At 49.6% G+C, this 23023-nt stretch overlaps 1 protein-coding gene across 3 annotated transcripts; it reads left to right on the forward strand.

Moving 5' to 3' along the window:
* The first annotated feature begins 369 nt into the window (after nt 1-369).
* On the forward strand, nt 370-22211 carry Pla2g4d (phospholipase A2 group IVD). 3 transcript variants are annotated; one of them, XM_048459815.3, is made up of 20 exons: nt 370-525; nt 4100-4175; nt 4365-4501; nt 5991-6122; nt 6724-6764; nt 7104-7146; nt 8409-8472; nt 8734-8870; nt 10150-10260; nt 10353-10390; nt 10558-10693; nt 10964-11100; nt 12565-12787; nt 17170-17287; nt 17627-17764; nt 17985-18086; nt 18214-18405; nt 18674-18840; nt 19407-19593; nt 20971-22211. In XM_048459815.3, exons 1-20 carry the CDS (start codon nt 481-483, stop codon nt 21195-21197), a joined length of 2451 nt encoding a protein of 816 aa, XP_048315772.3. In that variant the 5' UTR covers nt 370-480; the 3' UTR covers nt 21198-22211. The 3 variants fall into 3 exon arrangements, with proteins under 3 accessions (XP_048315772.3, XP_085552563.2, XP_085552564.2); XM_085696437.2 differs by having other exon boundaries at nt 4407-4501; XM_085696438.2 differs by lacking the exons at nt 19407-19593; nt 20971-22211 and adding an exon at nt 19260-19400.
* The last annotated feature ends 812 nt before the right edge of the window (nt 22212-23023 follow it).

Consider the following 23023-nt stretch of genomic DNA (forward strand, 5'->3'; position numbering starts at 1 on the left):
GTCGTTTTTCTCGTAGGGCCTAAATTCCCTGTTCTACAGAGCACCAAGAGGTCCATCCTCTTATCTGAGCTCAGGACCCCAGGGCGAGCCTGACTCAGATGGGGTTGACATAGAAAGGGTTTCCTCAGCATCGCCCCCTGCCTCAGGGGGACCAGCTCCCACCAGCTGTCCATCCTTCCTGGCTGCTCCTGTTTCCTCTTTCCTGATACTTCAGCCCTAGAAAGGATGCTCCACCCACGAGGCCTGGTGCGCTGCCAGAAGTTTCTGGAGCTGCTGGTTAAGCCAGCCTTTGGAGAAAGATGAGAAGTACTGTGTGGTAGTGACATGGGGGTGGAGCTACCTGTTTATAGAACCACAATTCCTCCAGGATGGGGAGAGAATCACAGCTGGCTCCATTCCACTGGGACTGTTACAGCATCCAGCCAGAGAGCTGGCATCTTGGCGGGAGTTGGATGTGGAGTCGAGATAGACGGGTTGGCAATGGAGAGCCTGTTACCTGAGAGACTACCTGGCCATCCTCACCAGGTAACAGCGGCCAACAATCAGGGAGAGGCTGGGGCCAACAAGCCTGCTGTACCTAAAAGGAGGGTGGCATTAGTCTCTGTGTGGATCAAGGGAAAGGGAGTTGGTGCTTGGGTGTATGGAATGGGTAGGGGGCAAGCAGCACCCACAGAAGTGCAGACCTGGGGACCATGAGGCAGCTTCTGCCCACCACTGTGATGTACAGGTGGCATCCTCCTCAGGGGTGCTCCCTCAGGACTGCCACTTCTGCCCATATTGGGGAACAATGGCCGCTCCTTCCTGAGGACTCCCTAGCCCACTACTCATCACCATAGGCCAGTGGAGTTTCTGGAACTGGCTGGAGCCCTGTGCCTCTCAATATTTTAAATTCTCATGCCAATTATTTTCTGGTCGCAAGAGTTATGGGGCTGCACCTAGGCCGAGGATCCCACAAACTGTTCGCTCCCCTCTCAGCCCAGAGTTCTCATCCTGCACTAGAGATGAAAGCTGATAGGAATCGCTCCTCTGTTTGTCCCTGGTGCCCCAGAAGTGTCCAAGGAGGCTCTCCAAGGCGCCTTGCTTCATTTGCAGACCTTGATGGGTCTCTCACTGGGGTCCTGAGAAGCAGCCTAAGTGGCGTGGGGCGAGCAGATCCTGGGAAAGACTTGAGCACTGCAGTCTGGACACCAGGAGTCCTGGGGGAGGTGGGGAGGGATGCTTCCACTGGAAGACAAGATTCGTTGTCCTAGCCTGAGTCTGAGAGAACCCATCCCAAGTCAGCCATCAGTGGGAACTTCCCGATGTGACAGGGTAGCAGAGAGACTGCCCGGTCCTGGCTCCATCGCTTCCTTCTCTTAGGAGCCCCACATCCCATAATGGTTGATGAAATGCCTTAAATTCCAGCTGATTTCCCTGGGAGGCCACTTCTCCTTTCTCCTCTTGCCTACCCTGGGTCCAGACCCAGGAGTAAACAAATGCCCAGGTTCGGGGATTTGGGAGTCTGAGTCTGCCCCATATCTGGGAAGCGTCTTGTTGGAAACTGACTAATCGGATTGACTAATTTGTCCTGCCCTCCAAGCTGGCTAAGTGTCTTCCAAAAGAGGCGAGCTCCAGCCCCTGCTTCTTGGTCTTCTTTGCTTCTGACTGGGACTGGAGCTTTCGTTGGTGACAGGAGAGTGGTTGGCAGAACTAGTTGGGCCTCAGAGACTGGTCCGGTGTGGAGCTTCTGTTAGATCCAACAGCTGAGGCTGACCCTGAGGAACCAGGCAGGAATGGGCCACAGCACCTGCCTTGCCTCCCCCTCCCCCTGCCACACAGCCCTACCACAGTCACAGGGGAAAGGGTGGGAGGAGTCATCCTCTCCTGTGCTGGCTTAGAGACTCACACCCCCATGTCTGGCTTTATGTTGGACCGGGGATCCAAACTCAGGTACTCATGTTTGAGCGGTAGACATTTTACCAACAGCCACCACCCCAGCCCCTTATCGGGTGTTTTAAAGCAGTCCGTAGGCTTTGGCCATCTGGGGTCTTAGCTTGGCCAGAGAAGCAGGTGAGCAAGGCCTGGTGCCTATGCTGTCTCAGAGAGGGGCACTGAAAACCTCACCTCTCCTAGACCAGTATCATCCCAGCCATCCTCTTTCGTGTGTTAGGCAGTGGAGGATCTGAGCGGGGGAGGATGTGGAGCCAGGTGCCCAAAAATTGACTAATTCTCTGACAGTTACCTCTAGTTTAAGGACTTAGGGGTTGAAATGTTGCTAAAATTAATCATGCTTGTGTGTGTATGTGTGTGTGTGTGTGTGTGCGCGCGCGTGTGCTTGTGTGTGTGTGTGTGTGTGTGCGCGCAAGAGAGAGAAAGAGAGTAAAATGACAGGAAATTTGTGGCGTACAGCCATGGCGGGGTGGGTGCTGGGACGGGCTACCTCCCGAGTCGTTCTACCTTGGTCCCTCAACCTTTGCAGTTCTCTGTGGAAAGATGCTTTGGGTTCCCTCAGACTTAGACTCTAGTAGGAAGCATCTGTGCAGAACTAGATCTGTCCAGGGACACAGGGACCCCTGACCACCTAGGCTGTGGAGCAATGATCGAGGCACAACAGGAAATCTCAGGTTTCACAACACCTGTCTTCCTGCTTGCTGTGTCGCGGTGTTGCGGTGCCCATTGTTCACCGTGCAACTCTGGCTGCCTGGGATGAGAGCAGGGGTGGGGTGCGGGGGTGAGTGTCCCACGAGCTCTTTGTTCTCCAGTGTTTGTCCTCCCCAGGTGGACTCTTTCTGATGGAACCAAGCACCCACAGACATAGTTCTCATGGCAGGCTCTCTGTCAAGAGGATGCAAGGCCAATGACCTTCCTTTTGGTCAGCCCAGAATCCCGCCAGGCCCATGGGAGCCACCTCAGATTATGGGGCTTGTCTTAGTATGTCACCTAGAAAAAGATGGAGAACTCAACCCAAACTGAAGAAAAGAGGGAGTCCCCGGGTCCCAGGAGCATTAGGTTTTCAGTTGGCACAGGCTCTGCCAAGACTCAGCCAGCTGGACTCCAATTGCTTCCTTGCTGCCCACTCTCTAGCTTTCTCTTGGGCTTATCTGAGGTCTCACTTGTCTTGTGAGCATCTTAACACACAATACCTTTCACCCACCATTCTCTGTGCTGGCGTGATCTTCCTGGAGTTGCCTAACTCATGGCCAATGAATCACAGATGATGAACCGCAGTGTTGATAAAATTCCTTCCTAGGGGAAGGCATAAATAATAGCTACCCCACTTCCCAAGCTCTCAACAACTACCGGAGGCGTGATCGGAGCATAGGTGAAGGGTCAACTACAGGAGTGTGGGTGCTCCTCCCCCCAAACATCAGAAAATCTTGAACCCAGCAGGAATTATGGTTTTCTCATCATTACATAGATGGAATGCCCTTGCCTAGTCTCCCCTCTGCCTACATACACTCCAGCCCTCCTGGGGGCCACGTGCCATTACGGCGGAGCTACCTGCAACAGGTAGAAGATAGCCTCTGGGTACTCAGATGAGGGTCTCAAGTCCCTCCCCCACGAGGGGTGTAAACAGTCAATAAGGTCATGTGGAATAATCCTTTGGCAAGAAGGTAAAGCTGAACCCCCCCCCCCAAGATGGAGGTTGCTTGGATCAGAGGATAGCCATTCACATTTTAGAACTTGGGGATACATGGGCCACTGGGTTCCCATCGCTCAGCCCACCTTGAGATGTAGGAAAGACACAGAGGGATGGGAGTCACTGCTTCAACAAATGACAACCCTCTCTGGAAGGCCTGACCGTGACCATGTCCCCCTGACCAGTGAGATGATCATTCCTTGTCTTCAGTTCCCTGCTTTATCTACTCTACTTGGGATTTTGTCCCTGAAGGGGAGGTGACCTCACCAGCACTGACCCCAGGGGATCTGCCATCCCATGGTGGCCAAAGGTCAGAATCAAAACACCAGGGACAAATGGTAGACAAAGGCTATCTGGTCTGGTGTCCTGGCAGCATCACCCTGTACTAGGTTAATGAGTGGAGTCAGGGACCTGGACAGTGCAGCATCTCCAAGTTTGAGAGACTGCTCGTGAATGCAGGGGCTTGGGGTGTCTTTGCAGGAAGAAGAGGACTCTGTCTTCTGGCGGCTCACTGTGAAGGTCCTGGAGGCTCGGAGTCTGCCTAGGGCTGACCTGTGTGAGTGACTATCTGCGGGTAGGGGACTGGATCCCAAGGAAAAGGACCAGGAACTCTTTGTGGTGGGGCCTGGCTGCCCTCAGTGTATGCTGAGGTTGCCATAGGAACCTAAGCAAAACCCCTGGAAAAGATGTGTGGCGTTCTCTCTCATCTGATGGACAGTTCTCTCCCATCCCTTGACTTTGTTAGTGAGTCAGGCGGATCCATACGTGACTCTGCTGCTGCCCACAGCCCCTGGAGTGAAATTCAAGACCCAAACTGTCACCAACTCCAGTCATCCTGTATGGAATGAGACCTTCAGTTTCCTCATTCAGAGTCAGGTCAAGGTAAAGGTCGGGTTGGACAGCCCTGCTCTCTCCTCCACAGGAGGGTCTTGGGATCAAGCAGGGTTGCTCCTCCAGAATTCGGGGGAGGGGCTGTCTTTGTGCTCCAGACTCTGTGTGCTGTGAGCAAGAGAATGTGGGAAGGAATGCTCATCTCTGGCTGTGGGGCTGCTGATGTGTGGCGAGATGCTATGTCTCCCTAACCCATCTATGATGTGGGAATAGGAAGCATTCCTCTTTAATGGGGCTGCTGTGGGGCCGAAGGGGAGTCTGTTAGAAATTTCCGCAATACTTGGCATTTGCCTTTTGGGTGTGTTAGGGAACTAGCAAAGCAGACTAGTTGAAAACTTTCCCTCAATTTAAACTACATTTTTAAATTTATTCTGTGTATGTGTGCCTGTGTGTATCACAGCACACACGTGGAGGTCAGAGGGCAACTTTTGGGAGTCTCTCCCTCCATGTGGCTCTTGTTTGTCAGTCTTGCCAGTAAATGCCTTTACCCATTGAACCATCTTGCTTGTCCCAAAATAAATTTAAAAATATATTTTGATTGTTTTTAGATTTTTTTCTTCCCCTTGCTTTTTTTTTTTTCAGATAGGCTCTTGTTATGTAACACTGGCTGACCTAGAACTCACTATGTAGACCACGCTGGCCTTGAACTTACAGAGATCCACCTGACTCTGCCTCCAGAGTTGCTGAATTAAAGGGATGTGCAAGTCATACCCAACTTGGTTTTTTCTTTTTGCTTTTTAAATACAGACTCTTTTACATAGGTTTGGATGGCTTGGATCTCACTATGTATTCGGGTTGATCTTGAATTTACAGTAATTCTCCTGTCTTTGCCTCCTGGCCTCTAGATTGCAGACATGATCTGCCATGCCCTACCCAGGAAGAAAATTCAAGATACATACCCACATACATACATATTTGAGACGGGCAGTATTTGTGTAGTTCAGACTAGCCTCAAGTTCACGATCCTCATGCTGCAACCTCCCAAGGCTAGGATTACAAGAGTGAACCCCCACTCTGTTTTTACTCTTGACAAAACAAGTAAGTCCCCGGATGGATGAGAAAGGGGCTCGTGAACTCCTGCCCTTGTCTGAGGAACTTTTGGCAGTTGAGGAGAAGAGGCAACTTTCTTTAGAGGTTCGGGCCCTAAGAGGCTCCCCACACAGCAGGTGGTCCCACACTTGTGCATATACAGGCAGCACCAAATGGACTCAGTAGGTAATAAATCAGAGAGACAGATGCAGAGAACACGAAGACGGGAGGAGATGGGGGTAAAGGAGGAATTGGAAGGGAGGGGTTGCGGCAGTGGTAGATTGGCTACAAACAACTTATATTCTTGTATGAATAGTAAATAAAATATTCAAAAATTTAAAAAAATGAGTAGGAACTAAGGACTTTACTGAATTTACTTATGCGTGTTTTACACTTGTATGTGAGCTATTGTTGCAATGAATCGATACTATGTTATGTTCCTGGCCCTTAGAATATTCTAGAATTGAGTGTCTATGACGAAGACTTAATTATGAAAGATGACATCTGCTTCAAAGTTTCCTATGATGTCTCAGAAATCCTCCCTGGCCAACTGATCCAGAAAACCTTCCGCCTGAATCCTCAGGTGGGTGAGAAGGCTCCAGGCTGAGGAAGTTGCTCAATGCTTCTTAGCTGCCAGGATACTGCTGGCTGCACTCGTTCACCAGGCAGGAGCGTTTTCGTTGGAACAGGAAATGGGCTGTTCCTTCTGGGGCTGCTTCCAGCCTTACCCCACGCCAGCGTTTTAGTCACCTGCAGGATAGCCCTCAAAACACTGCTCAGTGCAACCACGAGAGGGCAGTGTAGGCTCACTGCTGCACAAGGGATTTGGGACTGCCCAACCAACGTCTGGTTTGGCTTCCACAGCTGGCTTGGGGGCGGGGAGGGTAGAATTCCGGGGGCCTCCTCAGGTCACCTCACGCTGAGCTTGTCTTTTGCCTTCAACCCCATCAGGGTTTGGGGACCCAGAAGGGAGGAAGATCTGTCCTCCAAGGCCCACTAGCTTCGGGGATTTTAGCAGATAGCTTATCTTGCCCTAAACCGCTGTTTCCTCAATTTTGCATTGGAAATGATCTTAATAGCGCACCTCCCTCAGAGACTGCTGGAGATGGCAGGATAACGCTGTTAAGAGAACAGGATCGGTCAACTGTAAATGTTCATAACTTGCTCACCCTGTGTGATTACAGGGACCAGAAGAGTTAGATGTGGAGTTCCTGGTGGAAAAAGCGTGAGTAAGGATGAACAGCCCTGGGAGTGGCTGGGGACACACGCTCTGCTCAGGAAACTAGCTCTGACCCAGATTCCTTGTTGGTCTGTCCAGTTGAGTCACCCTCCATCTCCTCCCCATCCCTGTCAGGGAGGTCTGGGTCTCCTCTTGGGATCACGGAGGAGGGCGACTGGGGTTTTCCCCGCCCTGTGCTGCCCTTTCACCTTGCTGTCTGTCCGCAGTGGTATCTCCCTCATCTCGAATCACACGTGGAGATCCCCTGTAGGTGGGAAAGGGACGGGCGAATGCAGAACCCTTTTCCTTCTGTTAAGTCCGCTGTGGATGTTTTGACTTTTCCAGATTGGACCCTCCAGAAAACCTCATCACCAACAATGTTCTTGTGGTAACGACCTTCCTGTGACTCAGCGGAGGAGATTCTGGGGTGGGGGTGGGGGGAGGGACAAGACGCAGGTAGGGCTTTGTGGTCGAACTACCCCAGACCTCAACTAGGTGGTTACCTGAAACTGTGGGGCTTAGAGGGGTCTAGAGCAAAGGGGCACGTGGTTGTGCGGAGAAGGTTCTGACTTCTGATTGGACAGCTTTCTGATGACGCTTAGTTATGTGTAATGAACACAGAGTCCTTCGGGATTAACTTCCTTAAAGTCATAGTGAAATCCCACACGCCAGGCCCATCTTCATTTATTAATGTTGAGGTCACCGCGGTTTGGGCTCCCAAGAAACTGCAGTGGGTAGTAATGGCCACAAGGTGGCGAGCGCTGCATTTGAAGCTGCCTTTTGGGTGTGGGGCTCATACCTGGCATCAGGTGAATAAAACCTGGAGCTGTCCCCTGGAACACATCTGAGGAGCTCTCACTCTCAGGGCTTGCAAGTGCCGGGCTGGTGGCTAGTTTACCTTTAAAAGGAATTCATAGTGTAGCTTGGCACCATGGCACGAGGCTGTAACCCCAGCGTTTGAGAGGCAGAAATAGGAGGCTATGAATTTGAGGGTAGCCTGGTCTCTATTGTGAGTCCCAGTCCTGTGAGGGTTACATACTGTATCGTGTCAAAGATACAACAAAATATCCCTTACAGTAAAGTAACTCCCACAGCAGTTGTGGCTTCTGCGAGTTGGGGTGAGTAGCGGGTAGTTAGAGCGAGCAGTTCTGTTGGAAGGGCCGGCCAAAGCAGCATCAGGCACCAAGCTTCACAGGGGTAATGCTGAAAGCAAGTCAGTGGAGCTGAGGGTCATCAAGAGATGTTTTGGTCACTGTGGCTCTGAGTGCTTCTCTGACACCTCCAGTTCGAGGCCTGAGGTTCCCCCGTATTACCTGGGATTCCGGAAGATGAAGATTGGAGACGTAACAGAGAGAGAGACCTGAAGCTGACAGCTGGGGGCTCTCACAGCTTCCAGAGGCTCAGTAAAGCTGAGAATACGGATGGGGTGGGGATGGGCTGTCTTGGATGCTCCACACGGACAACAGGCATAGCAGTCTACAGCAGGTCAGAGACGCGTGAAGTGTTTCTGTCTAGTCCCATTTTGAACCCCACTTCTTGTTCTGCGTGTAGTGATTGGGTTTGGTTAAGGCTCAGTGGAGCCCAGAGTTGAGGGGGAGGGGACCTCAGTTTGCTCTGTGGATCGCTTGCCTATGATGTGCTCTGTCCCAGGCCCGAGAACTGTCATGCCTGGATGTCTGTCTGGACAGAGCTGGGAGCGCCACCATGGCAGCAGGTGAGAACCCTGAACCCTTTCTGAGCCTTAGGGAGCATAGGCTGCTAGGAAGTCTGCAGAGTAAGGGGGCATCTCTGGCATAGGTGGGAATCCCATGGGGCTGTGGCATGCAGCAGGCTGGCAAAGGACCATTTTGGGCTTGGCTTTGCTTACTGTGGTCCAGCCTCCACCTCTACAGATACCACTGTTGCTCGTATCCCAGTCCAAGATGGCGTTCTAGGCCCCTTTCCCTTGCTCTCATCCATTCCACCTCTTCCCTAGGTCAGGACAAACTGGAGCTGGAGCTGGCGCTGAAAGAATCATACGAGGACACGCAGACATTTGCTCTGGACACCGCGTCCACCTTCAGCTTCCACTACGTGAGGGGCCAAGACACGGAACTGACAGGGTGCCTGAGGGTGAGTCTGCTCTCCACACACCCCCCACCCCACCTACCCTGCTACTCTGGGCTTTAACTGGCTCCTTGCCCTTTCCCCTGTGAAAGCCAGGCCTTCTGTGTTCTTGTCAGTCTTTCTCAGTCAGCCCCTGTACCCTGGAAGACGGGAACATCAATGGGGCCGCTGGGAGGTGGGAACAGCTACATGGACTCAATCTTTTAGCTCTGATGGCTTCTCCATCAGAGGGGCTAGTGTCAGCAGACTAAAACCTGCCTGCGCCCACACGGTCAACCTGTGCAGCCTGGCCTTGCCCACCTCCACTGGGCTCCAGCAATCCTTCTCTCCTATGACTTTTCAAACATACCAGGTGCTTTTTGGGTCTTCTGGCTCCCTCCAATGCCTCTTCCGGTCCAGCTTCTCCTTCTCCCCATCTTAGCTCAAACAACACCTCTTCAGAGATGACCTCCATGACCCCCTTCATCACAGACAGGTCCCCACATCCCCCTTTGTTTACAATATTCTTCCCTCTCACACTATGATGTACTGACATACACGACTGACATCATCATTACTGACATCACGTGACTGACACCGCACTATGACATCACATGACTGACATCTCACTATGACATCACATGACTGGCATCACACTACTGACATCACACAACTGACATCTTACTATGGCATCACATGACTGACACCACACTATGACATCACATGACTGAACCACACTACTGACATCATATGACTGACATCCCTCTATGACATCACATGACTGACATTCCACTATGACATCATATGACTGGCATCACACTACTGACATCACACTACTGACGCCACACAGTTGACATCCCACTATGACATCACATGACTGACATCACACTACTGACATCACATGACTGGCATCCCACTATGACATCACATGACTGACATCACACTACTGACATCAAGTTCATTATCCATGTCTTTTCTTTGAAAACTATTTTTGAACAGGATCTTATTAGTGGCATGGCAGGTTTGGAACTGGCTCTGTAGACCAGGCTGGCCTCAGACTCAGAGATCCGCCTGCCTCTGCCTCTCAAACGCTGGGATTAAAAGGGTGCACCGCCACTCCCAGCTATGACCCCCATCTTCACAAGTGTGATTCCGTGAGAGCAGTCTCTGAGCAAGCAACATCAGAGTCCTGATTCATAACCGTAGTTAGCTTTGTGTCGTCAGGGAAGGGCTGTCCTGTTTGCAGTTTAGACATCAGAATTTGTTGAATGAATAAATGAAGGAATGGATGAACGTTTCCCTTCAGAGCTCCAGACGCAATGGCTGGATGTCTCGTACCTCAGCTACTCCCCTCAACGTACCCCTGAAGTCCTTGGCCACAGGGAAGGAGGTGACTGTTGACGTCCCTGCTACAAATGTAAGAGGCCTCACTGGAGGGGACATACGCCCGAGACACCTGTCCCCCACAGGGTCTGGATTATTCTGAACAGTCTCTTGCTTTGTTTTTAGGCCCCAGAAGTGAAGCTGCAGCTTAGGACAGACAGCTGGTAAGGACATTGATCTCTGTGGGACAAGGAGGGGGAAGCGCTGTGTAACGGGCGCTTCTTGCAGGTAGAGAGGGATTTTTTTTTCTTCAGAAGCTCACCTTGGGCTTGTTCACCCAAGGAGTGAGCAAGAAACTTTCTCCTAACCCTGGACCCCTCCACCATCCCAGTCCTAAGGAGCTGGCTGTGCGGCTGGGCTGTGGACTCTGTCCCGAGGAGCAGGCCTTCCTAGGTCGGAGGAAGCAGGTGGTGGCCGCCGCCCTGAAGCAGGCCCTGCAGTTGGATAAAGACTTGAAGGAAGATGAGGTTTGGGGGCGCAGCAAGGATGTGGGTATAGAAATTCTGGGGTGGCTTGTGTCCTCTTGGTCTCCAAAGAGTAGAGTTGGACTGTTGGAGAGGATGGGGTTCCTAATCTCTGTGGGGGCTCTGCTCTGGGCTGAGGGTTGTTCCTCAAACCTACAGGCCTTGACTGCAAGGCCCTTGCCTGGAGGCAGGCAACAGGCTGAGTCCCAGAGTGGGGCAGAGGGCAACTCATTCCCATCTTGTTAAACTAGTCTGCATCTCTGTGTGGTCCAGGTTCCCGTTGTGGGCATCATGGCTGAGGGAGGAGGTGTCCGGGCTATGACTTCACTCTACGGTCACCTGTTGGCGCTTCAGAAGTTGGGCCTCCTGGACTGTGTGACCTATTTCAGTGGCATCTCAGGCTCTACATGGTAAGGGACATAGGGACTGGGAGAACAGGGATGGCCAGAAGCCAGGGTAGGGGCAGAGTGGATGCCAAGAGGCCTTTGTGTGGGAAGGTGGATAGAGCAGTGAGACCTGCTGGGGGCCAAACAGCTTTCTCAAAAGAGAGAAACAGATTTAGTCAGAAGTCCTGTCAGGGGCATGGTGAGATTGGAGGGCTTTTCCTAGATTCTAAGGAGCAGGAAGAAGAAGGGCCCAGAGGAGCTGGTTTTGCTGTTTTGTCAGGCTATTTGTAGGCTTGGGTGGCCTTGAACAATTTCTCTGAGTCTCAGTTGGTTCATATCTAAAACCTGCATGATAAGAGACACACTCATAGGCTGACAGGAGGGAGCCCCTGCAGACTTGGCCTGAGGTCAGCACACACCAGGACCTCAGCTGGCCTCTCAGTTGACACTTAGGGCTCACACCACGTTCTGAGGGAGTTTCCCTTCTTGCTTATATCGTACAGGTGAGGAATTTGAGGTAAAGAAAATTCTTTTATACTAAGCTAGGCATGGTAGCCATGCCTGTAATCCCAGCACTTGGGAGACTGATGCAGGAGGATTACCATGAGTTTCAGATGAAATTGTGTCTAAACAACAAAGGGGGCAAAAAGGGGAGGGGGACAACAAAGAATGTTCTTTACACAAAGATAACTCTCCAGCCCCTTCCCCACCACAATGAACCAGACCGTTTGGCTATTACAGATTCATTCATTCAAGTCTCATTGACACGTGACATTAGGCAGTAAAGTAGGGATAAAAGTTTGGGTGACAACTATTGACAAGGGCAGTCTCAAATGGCCTCAGGACAGGCCCATAGAGGTGGAAGTAGGGAGGGGACTTTAGCTTTACGCCACACACAGCTGGGAGTTTTCAGGTTTGGAGTTCAAGGGGAGGACTGAGGGGGCTGTTGTTATGGCATGAGAGATTATAAGGCAAACTACAAACAGGCAAACAGTAGCGTGGCGGGGGTGCGGGGTGGGGGGGCAGCTCTGAGAAGAAGCAGGTCTGTGGGGGCAGAGCGGGCGCTTCCTCAGAGGAAAGAAGAGGGAAGGGGATGGAGAACTTCCCTCTCCAGGCCCACAGCTGGCTCTTGCTGTCACCGAGTCCAATAACATAAGTTATTGAATCAGTTTTTACTGATTTCCTACTGACTTTCTAATGTAGCTGCTGAGATTCTAAATTACATGTAGGCTGGAAATGTGCTGAAGCACCTGCCAACGTGTAAGAGGCCCTAGGTCGAGCTTCAGCCCAGCAAACAAAACCCAAACCACAACAAACCTATACAAGGCCAATTTCATACCCAGAGCTAAAAGGAAGTCCCAAGATGCGTCTCCAGATGGACTTTCTAGGCAGTGGGGGCCCTCAACAATCCCTCCTCTAGGAATTAGACACTGGGTGGGATTACGGAGCCTGTGCTGGGCCCTAGCTTTCGTCCACTTGTGCCCCCAGGGCAATGGCCCATCTTTACCAGGATCCGGAGTGGTCGCAGAAGGACCTCGAGGGACCCATCAGCCATGCCAGGGAGCATGTGGCTAAGAGCCTGTGGAGGGAATTCCTCCCTGAACACTTGGCAAGCTACCACCAGGCACTGAAGCTTCGGGCAGAGCAGGGCTACACCACCACCATAGCTGACCTGTGGAGCCTGGTGCTGGAGTTCAAGTTGCATGGGCAGGTATGCTGTCTGGTCAGCAGCGTGGTGTGATCGTGCCTTCAAGTGTAGCTCTGGAGGGTGGAAGAGGCTGGGAGAGAATGCATCGGGCCTCAGCACTTGGGAGGTCAGGGCAAAGGGGTTCAAGGCCAACAGAGACTCCATAAGGAATGTGAGGCAAGCCTGGGGGACTCTGTCTCAAACAAACACATACAGAGAAAGAACGTGAGGATTAGTGTCTATCCACCGCCAGAACGCCTTCTTTCTAAGTAAGTTCTTCTTCAATGACTTGCTACATATTAGAAACTTCTGGACCTCCCAAAAACTGAAATGCTATCAGTTAAGCAAGCAAGACTTTTGCATTGGTTGAGCTGGTTACTAGATTGCATTTAATGAATGGTTCAGTATGAGATGTCATTCTCCAAAAATCTTCTGAGTCTTGAGGATTTCTCTTCTTTTTAAGATTATTTTCTTTCTTTTCTTCCTTTTTTTTTAAAAGGATATTTATTTATTATGTGTACAATATTCTGTCTGTGTGTCTGCCTGCAGGCCGGAAGAGGGCATCAGATCTCATTACAGATGGTTGTGAGCCACCATGTGGTTGCTGGGAATTGAACTCAGGACCTTTGGAAGAACAGGCAATGCTCTAAACTGCTGAGCCATCTCTCCAGCCCTTCTTTCCTCTTCTCTTCTCTTCTCTTCTCTTCTCTTCTCTTCTCTTCTCTTCTCTTCTCTTCTCTTCTCTTCTCTTTCTCTGCAGCTTTGGAGCCTGTCCTGGAACTAGCTCTTGTAGACCAGTCTGGCCTCAAACTCACAGAGATCTGCCTACCTCTGCTTCCCGAGTGCTGGGATTAAAGGCATGTGCCATGGTTCCATATGACATTTCTGTCTGTGGCCTTGGCATATTCATGCTTTAATACTCTCTCTTGTCATCCCTCCTATCCTCCTGGTCCCCTTCCTCTTCCCAGATAGTTACCCTTCTCTTTTCACGTCTTTAAAGACAAATCTAGATTTCCCATGAGAGACATATGTGCTTTCTGAGGCTGCTTTGTTTTGCTAGACATGGTGACCTGTAGCTTCGTGTGTTTTATTCTCTGTGGTCGAAGGAACTCCATTGTATATACGCTGTATTTCCTGGGCCCGTTCCTCTGGCGGTGGACTCCTGGGCTGTACCATAACCTGGCCAGCACAAACACTGTAGCAGCGAGTACAGGTGGAGCAGGCACCGCCGTGGTGTGGTGATTCAGAGCCTTTGGGTAGATCCCCAGAAGAGGTCCAGCTATGGTGTTTCTATTTTAGGTGGATAGATTTGTTTGTTTGTTTGCCTTTGGTTTTGTTTTTTCATACTCGTTTCCACAGTGATTGCTCTGATTTACACTCCCAGAAGTAGTGTGGTTCCCTTTCCCTCCCACCCTTGTCAGCATTTATTGCTGTTCATTCTCTTGACAATAAACACTGAGACTCGGGTAGGATGGCATCTCGATGCGGTTTATTCCTAGGGATGCTGAATCACATATGTATTGGACATTTGTGCTTCTTTTGAGAATTTGTCCATGTGTAGATTAGATTCTGGGCTTTGGAGTACTTAGTTTTTGAGTTCTTTGTATATTCCAGATATTAGTCCCCTGTCAGGTGAGTTGCTAATGACATTTTCCCGTTGGTCTGTAGATTGTCTCTTCACTCTGATGGTTGTTTCTTTTACTACACAAATTAATTTATTAGATTCCCATTTGTTGATTTTTTGCTATTGTTTTCTGGATATTGGAGTGTTTTCTTATATTGGTTTCAGAGTTCAGGTCTTTGGTGCATTTTAAGTTGAGTTTGTACAGAGTGAGACATGGGGAACTGATTTCATTCTTATACACACGAATATTCACTTTCCCAGCACCATTGCTGATGAGGCCGTCTTTTCTCCAAAGTATGTTTTTTGCTTTCTTAACAAAAACCACAAGACTGCAACTGCTTGTATTTGTTTCTGGATCTTTATTTCATTGATCTACATGTCTTTGTTCTATGCCAGGGCCATACTGGTTTTGTTTTGTTACTATGGCTTTATAGTATAATTTGAGATCAGGCATTTTAATATCTCCAGTGTCTCTTTTTGATCAGAATTGCTGTGGCTATTTAGGATGTGTGTGAGTGTGTGAGTGTGTGTGTGTGTGTGTGTGTGTGTGTGTGTGCACACGAGCGCTTCCATGTGAATTTTGGGACCCAAAATTTGAGTTCTGTGAAGAATGTCTTTGGAATTTAAGGAGGAATTGCATTGTATCTGTAGATCGCTTTCAGCAATATAGCCATTTTCTTTTCTATTTTTCTTTACCTAAATAATTTTTTTCATACAATAGATTCTGATTATGGTTTTCCCTCCCTCAATTCCTAGATCCTCCCCACCTCCCTTTCAATCCATATCCATATCATTTCTCTCTCACCCTAGAAAACACACAGATAGTTATAGAAGATAAAACAAAAGCAAACAAATCTGAATAGAGCAAAACAAACAAACAGAAGAAAAAGAACCAAGTATAAAGCAAAGAAACACATATAGACACAGAAACACACATTTTCGCAGACACAGGAATCCCATAGAAACACAAAACCAGATGCTCTAATATACACAAAGGACCTGTAAGATGAAGGAGGAGGAGGAGGGAAAGGAATGAGAAGGAGGAGAAGAATTGCCCTGCCCAAACATTATGAGGCCAAGAACCCCCACAGATGCCACTGAGTTCATTTTTGTGTTGGCCTTCTGCTGGGCATGGAGCCTGCCCTTGAGTGGATTGTATCCCCAGTGAGAATCCGTTGGAAAGAACTGATTTTCCATTTCTTCTCCAGTGAGACTGTGTTGGAGCAAACTAAGAGGCTATCCGTTGAAGAAGCTGCTGAGTTAGGAATGGGGGCATGTGTCTACTTCTCTCAGTGCTGGGGCCCTCCTGGTGCAGATCTGCTCGGGCTCTGCGTATGCTGCCAGTTCTGTGAGCTCTTATGGGCACTGGTCCTGCTGTGTGTAGAAGGTCTTGTTTCACGGTACCAGTTCTGCTGAACAATGAGCATCTATTTTGATTCTTCTTTCAAATTAGTCTGACTGCTCTTGGCCTTCTGCTCTTCATAATAGAATCAATTAGTTGTGTTTCCCTATTAATGTTGGGGTTCTAATTGAAATGACATTGAATTTATCAGGCCAATGTAATTATTTGAAATGTTTTTTTATTGTAATAGCATGTCCTGTGTGTTCTTTGGACCTACTGTTTAAGTTCTTATTCTATTTAGAATGTGCTGTGCTTTTGCTAATTGACTTCTGTCTGGTCAACAGCTAATTAACATAGAGGGAGGAGCTTATTTGACTACATTTTATGAGGTACTAAAATGACACAATTTGATCCCAGCTGTAAAAAATTTATATTATTATTTAATTACCATTTGATCTTCTAGTAATGACTTTAGCATGAGTTTATGTATATAATTTATAGTAATTTTCTTTGAAACAGAGTTTCATGTAACCCAAGCTGGCATCCAACTTGTTATGTAGTTGAGGCTGGCCTTGAACTCGCCTGCTGCTATCCTGCAAGTGCTTGGACTACAGGCATGTGCCATCATGCCTGTTTTATGCAGTGTGAAGGCTCACCCCAGGGTCTCATGCGTGCTAAGTGGGTTGTTTTATCCGCTGAGCTACATCCTCAGCCTTCAGTTTCAACAGTTTTCCTTAATCTTTCCTGAGTGAGGATGTCAGGAAAGCATTTGGAAGAAGCCCAGACTTGAAATGCAGTAAAGTAAACCTAAAAAAGGACATCACATCTCTTGGCATATTGTAGAATGTGGGCTAAAAGACTGCTGTGTGCTTCTTGGAAAGGGGTGTATGTACTTATATGGGTGTATGTCCATGTGTGCATCTCTGTCTGTGTGTCTATATGTGAGTGTCTGTGTGTCTGTGTCTATGTATGTGTATGTGTGTGTATGTGTGTGTGCCTCTCCTCTGTGTATATGTCTATGTGTGTGTATGTATGTGTGTCTCTCTGTGTGTGTGTATGCATGTGTATGTGTTTATCTATTTGTGTGTCTCTTTCTGTGTCTGTGTCTATGTGTGTGTCTATGTATGTATGAGTCTAAGTGTGTCTGTGTGTGTCTGTGTATGTGTTTGTGTATCTGTGTATGTGTATGTGTGTGTGAAGAAAGAATGGGGAGGAGATGAAGAGCTGTTGACATCGTAGTCTTTGAGAATGACCTTCCTGGAGATATGGTTGACTGCATATGGAACTCAGAACTGGTTACACAACCCACTCATAACCCCTAGAACTCAGTGGAGCTGCAGCCTCCTCACCACCCCATGTCCCTGTCCTGCCCTGGCCCTGTTGGAGTTACTTTACCCGAGACAGTCCTACTCACTCATGTCCTCGTGCTTCCAACTCTAGGTGTCAGACCAGAAGCTGTCAGGGCAGAGAGCTGCTCTGGAGCGGGGTCAGAACCCACTGCCCCTCTACTTGAGCCTCAATGTCAAAAAGAACAACCTGGACACCCTCCACTTCAAGGGTAAAGTCCTCCCCATTCCAGCCCCAAACAACTCCTCCATGCCCCGAGAGTCTCCAGAGAGCCCAGTAGCACAACTCCTGCACACCACGGCTAACTCCTGGAAGGCTGCCATTGTTGATGAGCCCAGGAGCCAGCCGGGGAGCACCCTATCCTTGGGTGTGGGGTGTCTATACGCGTGGACAGGGGTCAGTGAGAATGCTTGCCTAGGAGCCTGCTTCCTCACGTCTGCAGGGTTTGGTAGGGGGAGCCAAAGGCCTGCCAGGGGCAATGTCACTGGCCACAGACAGTTGAGCTCCACCACTCTCCTCATATCCCTGCTTCTCTTTCTCATCCCATTAGAATGGGTGGAGTTCTCTCCCTACGAAGTTGGGTTCCTGAAATATGGTGCCTTTGTCCCTCCTGAGCTCTTTGGCTCTGAGTTCTTCATGGGGAGACTGATGAAGAGGCTCCCCGAGTCCCAGATCTGCTTTCTGGAAGGTGAGTGGAAGACTCTTCCTGGACAGGACTCTTGTAGCGCAGGTCTGGGTGGAGCCCCAGGGTGAGGGACAGGTGGCAGTGGGGAAGGCTCATGGGGAGCTGCTCTCTCCCCATGCCCATTTTCCACTGGTACCCAAGAGGAGGGATCATTTGGTGTCCCCATGGAAAACAGGTACTGGAACTTAGGGACTGTATTGGCTTTGGGGAATTTGGCCCTCAGGTATCTGGAGCAACATCTTCTCTGTGAACTTGATGGATATCTGGTATGATGTCACCTCTGGGAAAGATTGGAAGAATGCCATAGTGAATGTCCGGCACTCAGGTAGAAGAGGGCTGTTGGAGGTGGGAGCCTGGGATGAGGCCACTCCCCTTTGGAGACTGGTGGAGGAGAGAACAGGAAGGCATTTTGGGGTCCCTCAGACAAGCAATCTCTGTTACTCTCGACGCAGAGGAGCCCTCAGCCTCAGCAGGAACCTCCTCCTGTGTGGACGCCTCATGGCTGCAGCCTGGAACAGCCCTGGCCCAGGCGTTTAAGGGCTTTCTGAATGGCCGGCCACTCTATCAACGCAGTGCCAACTTCCTCCATGGCCTCCAGCTGCACCGGGGCTACCGTAACCAGAAAGACTTCTCCACCTGGGCAGGTAAGGACCATGGCCTTGTGTCCCCACAAGGCCAGGCTCCTGGTTGGGATTGAGATATGGCCGCTAGCTGGCAGGGGTTTGCAGGGAGAGTGTATGTATGTACTTCTGGGGTGTGGTCTGGAGAGTCCAATGTGGGCCCTAAGGGACCTGAATTCAGAGAGTGGGACCAGGCATAAGAAGGGGACGTGGAGGGAAATGGGCGCAGAGGGGTGTGGAGGCTACCTGTGCAAAGGTGGTTGGTTTTCACTAGCATTGCCTTTCCTACCAGATTGCCACCTAGACAACGCCCCCAATCAGCTGACCCCGCAGGACACTCAGCTCTGCCTCGTGGATGCTGCTTACTTCATCAACAACAGCTGCCCCTCCATGTTCCGCTCAGGTCGCCAAGTGGACCTCATACTCTCGTTCGGCTACTCCCAATTCTCGCCCTTTGAGGTACCTAGTCCCTCCGTGGGAACTCCTCTGTGTGGCCCCCACGGATGAGCAGCAGGGCCACTGTGCCACCGCCCCATCCTTCTCATGACCAAGGCAGGAAGCTGTAATCCATGGGGTCTCTCTGGGTCCTCGGTTGGGAAGGGCAGTGGCGGTGGCTGAGCTCTGGGATCCCAAGGCAGGTGAATGGGAACCTCTTTGGGACAGAATACCTGGACAGAGCTGGCAGGAGATTCCCAAGCTGCTCCATGGCCAACTCTCAACTTTCTCTAGGAGCTCTGGGTGGCAGTAATGCCAGCATGCCCATCTAGGTCCCCTGCTGAAGCCCTCCAGGTCGAAGACACAGTGATGGTGTAATGGCAGGAGGGGGAGGGGCACGGCTGCTGGGCCTTCATCCCCATCTTTAACTATTAACTACCCAGATCCTTGGATCCATCTCCGAGGCCTGTGTAGCTCGGGACCAGGCCAGCCCGCTGTCTTGATGCTGAGGGAGCAGGTGAGTGCTGGCACAGACCCGGCGTGGATCCGAGATGACACAGCTCCCTCTGTGCTTTCCTCTGCTCCTCTAGGGGCTACAGCAATCTGAGAGATACTGCAGAGCCCAGGGCCTGCCCTTCCCCCACGTGGAGCCCAGCCCTGAGGACCAATGCCAGCCCCAAGAGTGCCACCTTTTCTTAGATCCCACCTGCCCTGAGGCACCGGTTCTGCTGCACTTCCCGCTGGTCAATGACTCCTTCAAGGACCACTCGGCCCCTGGTGAGACCACTATTCCTTTCCAGTGGCATCTAGGAAAGGCTTCTGACTGGTCACCAGGCTCTTTGGCCACGCCTTCCCAGCTTAGCCATGCCTCCCTGGCCTGGGTGGCTGATTCTTGTATCTTTGTAATGTCCTTCTGTCACCGGTCTTGTCACTGTCCTGCAACTTTGTCCTGACCCCTCTGCTTTCCTGCTGTGTGTGGCCTGGGACCCCTTCTCAGGGACCCGGGCTTTTCTTCGAGTGATGCTCAATGTCTGCTTTTGTGCATTGTTCCCAGTTTTCTAGTTGATGCCATAATTCTGAATCTTCCAGGTTTACTCTTTCCTATGTTTTGGGTTGTTCATCTTGATATAAGGTCTTTCTGATACTCATTATGTGACTTCAGCTTTATAGCAATCCCCCTGCCTCAGCTTTCTGAGTGTTGGGATTACTTGTGTGTGCTACCACACTTAGTTCTACCTTTTTTTTCTTTCCATTACTTCCTTTCTTTCCCTTTTTCTTTTTAAAATATGGGTGTTTTGTGTGCATATATGTCTGTGCACCACTTGCATGCTCCCAAGGAGGTCAGAAAGGGCATCGAAACCCCCTGGAAATGAAGATGGTTGTGAGCTGTCACGTGGGTGCTGGAAATCAAACCCAGGTCCTCTAGAAGAGCAGCCAGTGCTTTTAATCAATCAGTCATCTTTCCAGGCCCCATTTCTTTTGCTTTTCTTATGAATGAATGAAATTAATGCCCTGGCAGTGCTGAAGCATGCATGAGCAGTCCGTATATGGTGGGTCTGTTGAACTTGCCGATATTGGGTTTGGTGGTCTAAGTTGATGAGGGTAACTTCTTTTTCTTATACTGGGTGTTAAATATAAAGCCTCCCATATACTAGCTGAATGTTCAGTAACTACATCCCAGCCCAGGTTTTAAAGTTGCCCAGGCTGCTTGTGATCCCGGTGTTAGACCAGGCCTTGGACGTATAACCCTGCCTCAACCTCGGAGTAGCCAGATACTGGGCTTCTAGTTTCACCCTTAGCCAAGTCTCAGAATTCCAAGAAAATTCCTCTCCTTGTTCCTACCAGGAGCTCTAAGAATCCATTTATCAATCACATTGTTCCTCTTCATGCCAGTTTCTAGCTTCCTGAGAGGCCATGGAGCAGCCATGAGCTGTGTGAATTGTAGGAGGTGTGCCTTGCTGTGGGGGGTAAGGGTGACAAACTCCTCTTACCTCAGAGCCGTTACAACCCACATTTGTAGTTTTGGGTGAAGGGAAAAGCAAGGACTCCTTCCATGGGACGCAGCACCCTCGGAGCCTGACTGAGTAGCTTTGTCCTGTCTGCCTGTGGAAGCCTCTGGTTCCTGCTCCTAACTCTCCTCTCACCCTTGGGCAGGCGTCCGGCGCAGCCCTGCTGAGCTCGAGGCCGGGCAGGTGGATCTCACAGGGGAAGCCTCCCCGTACTTCATGTACAACATGGCCTACAAGGAGGAAGATTTCGACCACCTGCTTCAGCTCACTGATTATAACATGCGGAACAACCAGGGCACTATCCTGCAGGCCTTGAAGACTGTTTTGAAACGTAGAGCCCCGGAAGCGAAGCCCTTGGAGATACAGACCTGAGACTTCTCGGGGGGCCTCTAAGGCTCTAGGGGCCACTCTCGGACCCTCCACCTTCCAAGGACTTAACTCAGGTTGCAGCTGGGCACAGCCACAGTGCCCCTCCCAGTTCTCCAAATCCTGGCTTCCTCTGCAGCTAGCCTCACCGTCAAAGAGGCTGTACCCCACCTACTGGTCTCCAGCTGCTTTGAGGGGAGTTGGAAGCCTCTCCTGGCCAGTACATATGATGACTGACTACCCCAGCCAAGCTTTCACAAACAATTACCTTCTTTCTGAGCAGAATGGACTTGGGGTGGCTTAAGGCAACTGGATGCACCTGTACCTTCTTCTCCCTGTCAATATACAAGGCTTATTCCCTGTCAATATGCAAGACTTAAATTTCATTTTTAAAGACAGGAGTTTAAAAAACCTCCCTATTTCATGACCTCACCATGTCTTTGTACACAAGTCTTCGGGTTAAATTTAACCTTCAGTATTCTATTCTTTTTGGTGATATTATAAACGGAAGTATTTTCTCAATGTCATTTCATACCGTTCCTTGCTTATGGAAATTTAGTTAGTTTTGTAGTTTGAACTTGCATTACACAATCATTAAACTCACCAACTAAGATACTTTCCATAGGTTCTTCAGGGCATTCAGTTATGGACTTGCCACCTGCAAACAGAGATGGTCTGACTTCGCGCTTCCTGATTTAAATGGCTTTTCTTTCTTTTTATGACCTGATGCTGTGACTAGAACCTCTGACTCGGGTTCAGTGGACATGGCGAGAGCATCCATCCTCGTTTTGATGTCTGGTGTGGAAGGAAAACCTTGAGGTTCTCTACCATTTTGCTGTCAGTCTTCTTAAGTGGTCTGGGTTTGTCAGATTGAAAGTGCTCCATTCTGTTCCAAGTTTGTTGAGTGTTCTTGTTTTTGTTTTCAACTATAAGAATGTACTAAATTTTGTCATATGATTTCTGTATCTCTTGGGATACTCATGTGGGTTTGTTATTTAATTCTATAGTTGTTTATTTGCTTGTTTTGCTTTGGGTTATTGTTTGTTTGTTTGAGAGAGGGTCTCACTCTCATGCCCATACTTCACTATACAGACCTAATGGCTTCAGACTCACAGAGGTCTGTTGTGGAATAATTCTCTTGTACACTGTAAAGATTTGTCACTTAAATTGGTTTAATAAAATGCTGTTTGGCCAGTAGCCAGGCAGGAAATATAGGCAGGAATGATGGGAAAGAGAAGGGTGGAGTCAGGAGTCAGTAGTCAGACCAGGCAGAGGGAGCAGGAGATGAATGTGCCATGTGGATGAAGGTGCCACCTTGTGGCAGAGCATGAATAAGGAATATGGGTTAACTTAGAATGTAAGAGCTAGTTAGGAATAAGCCTGAGCTATCAACTGAACATTTATAAATAATATTAAGCCTCTAAGTCAATTATTTGGGAAGAGACCACCAGGTATTTGGTGACAGGCAGTCAGGACAGGAAACATCCAACTATAGAGCTCTGCTTACCTCTGCCTCCTAAGTGCTGGGATTAAAGGCGTATACTCCCATGCCTAACCTTATCCTATATTCTGTTCACGTGCCTTACTTATTTTTACTGATCTTTGAACATTAGCCACCCTTGCATTGACCATAATCATTCATGTGGATTGCTATCACATCTTTTTTGTCTTGTACACTTCTGTACACCACACACACACACACACACACACACACACACAATGACTGCCTTGACTTAAGGTAGGAAGCCAAGTGGAAAGTTTAGGGCAGACTTCAGCTCAGGGATTGTCCTCAGCTGTTGCCTTGCTCAGGGTCTTTCCTTTCTTGTATCCAG

Source organism: Myodes glareolus, chromosome 10 (assembly GCF_982192425.1).
Source record: "Myodes glareolus chromosome 10, mMyoGla1.1, whole genome shotgun sequence".
NCBI classification, from domain to species: domain Eukaryota; kingdom Metazoa; phylum Chordata; class Mammalia; order Rodentia; family Cricetidae; genus Myodes; species Myodes glareolus.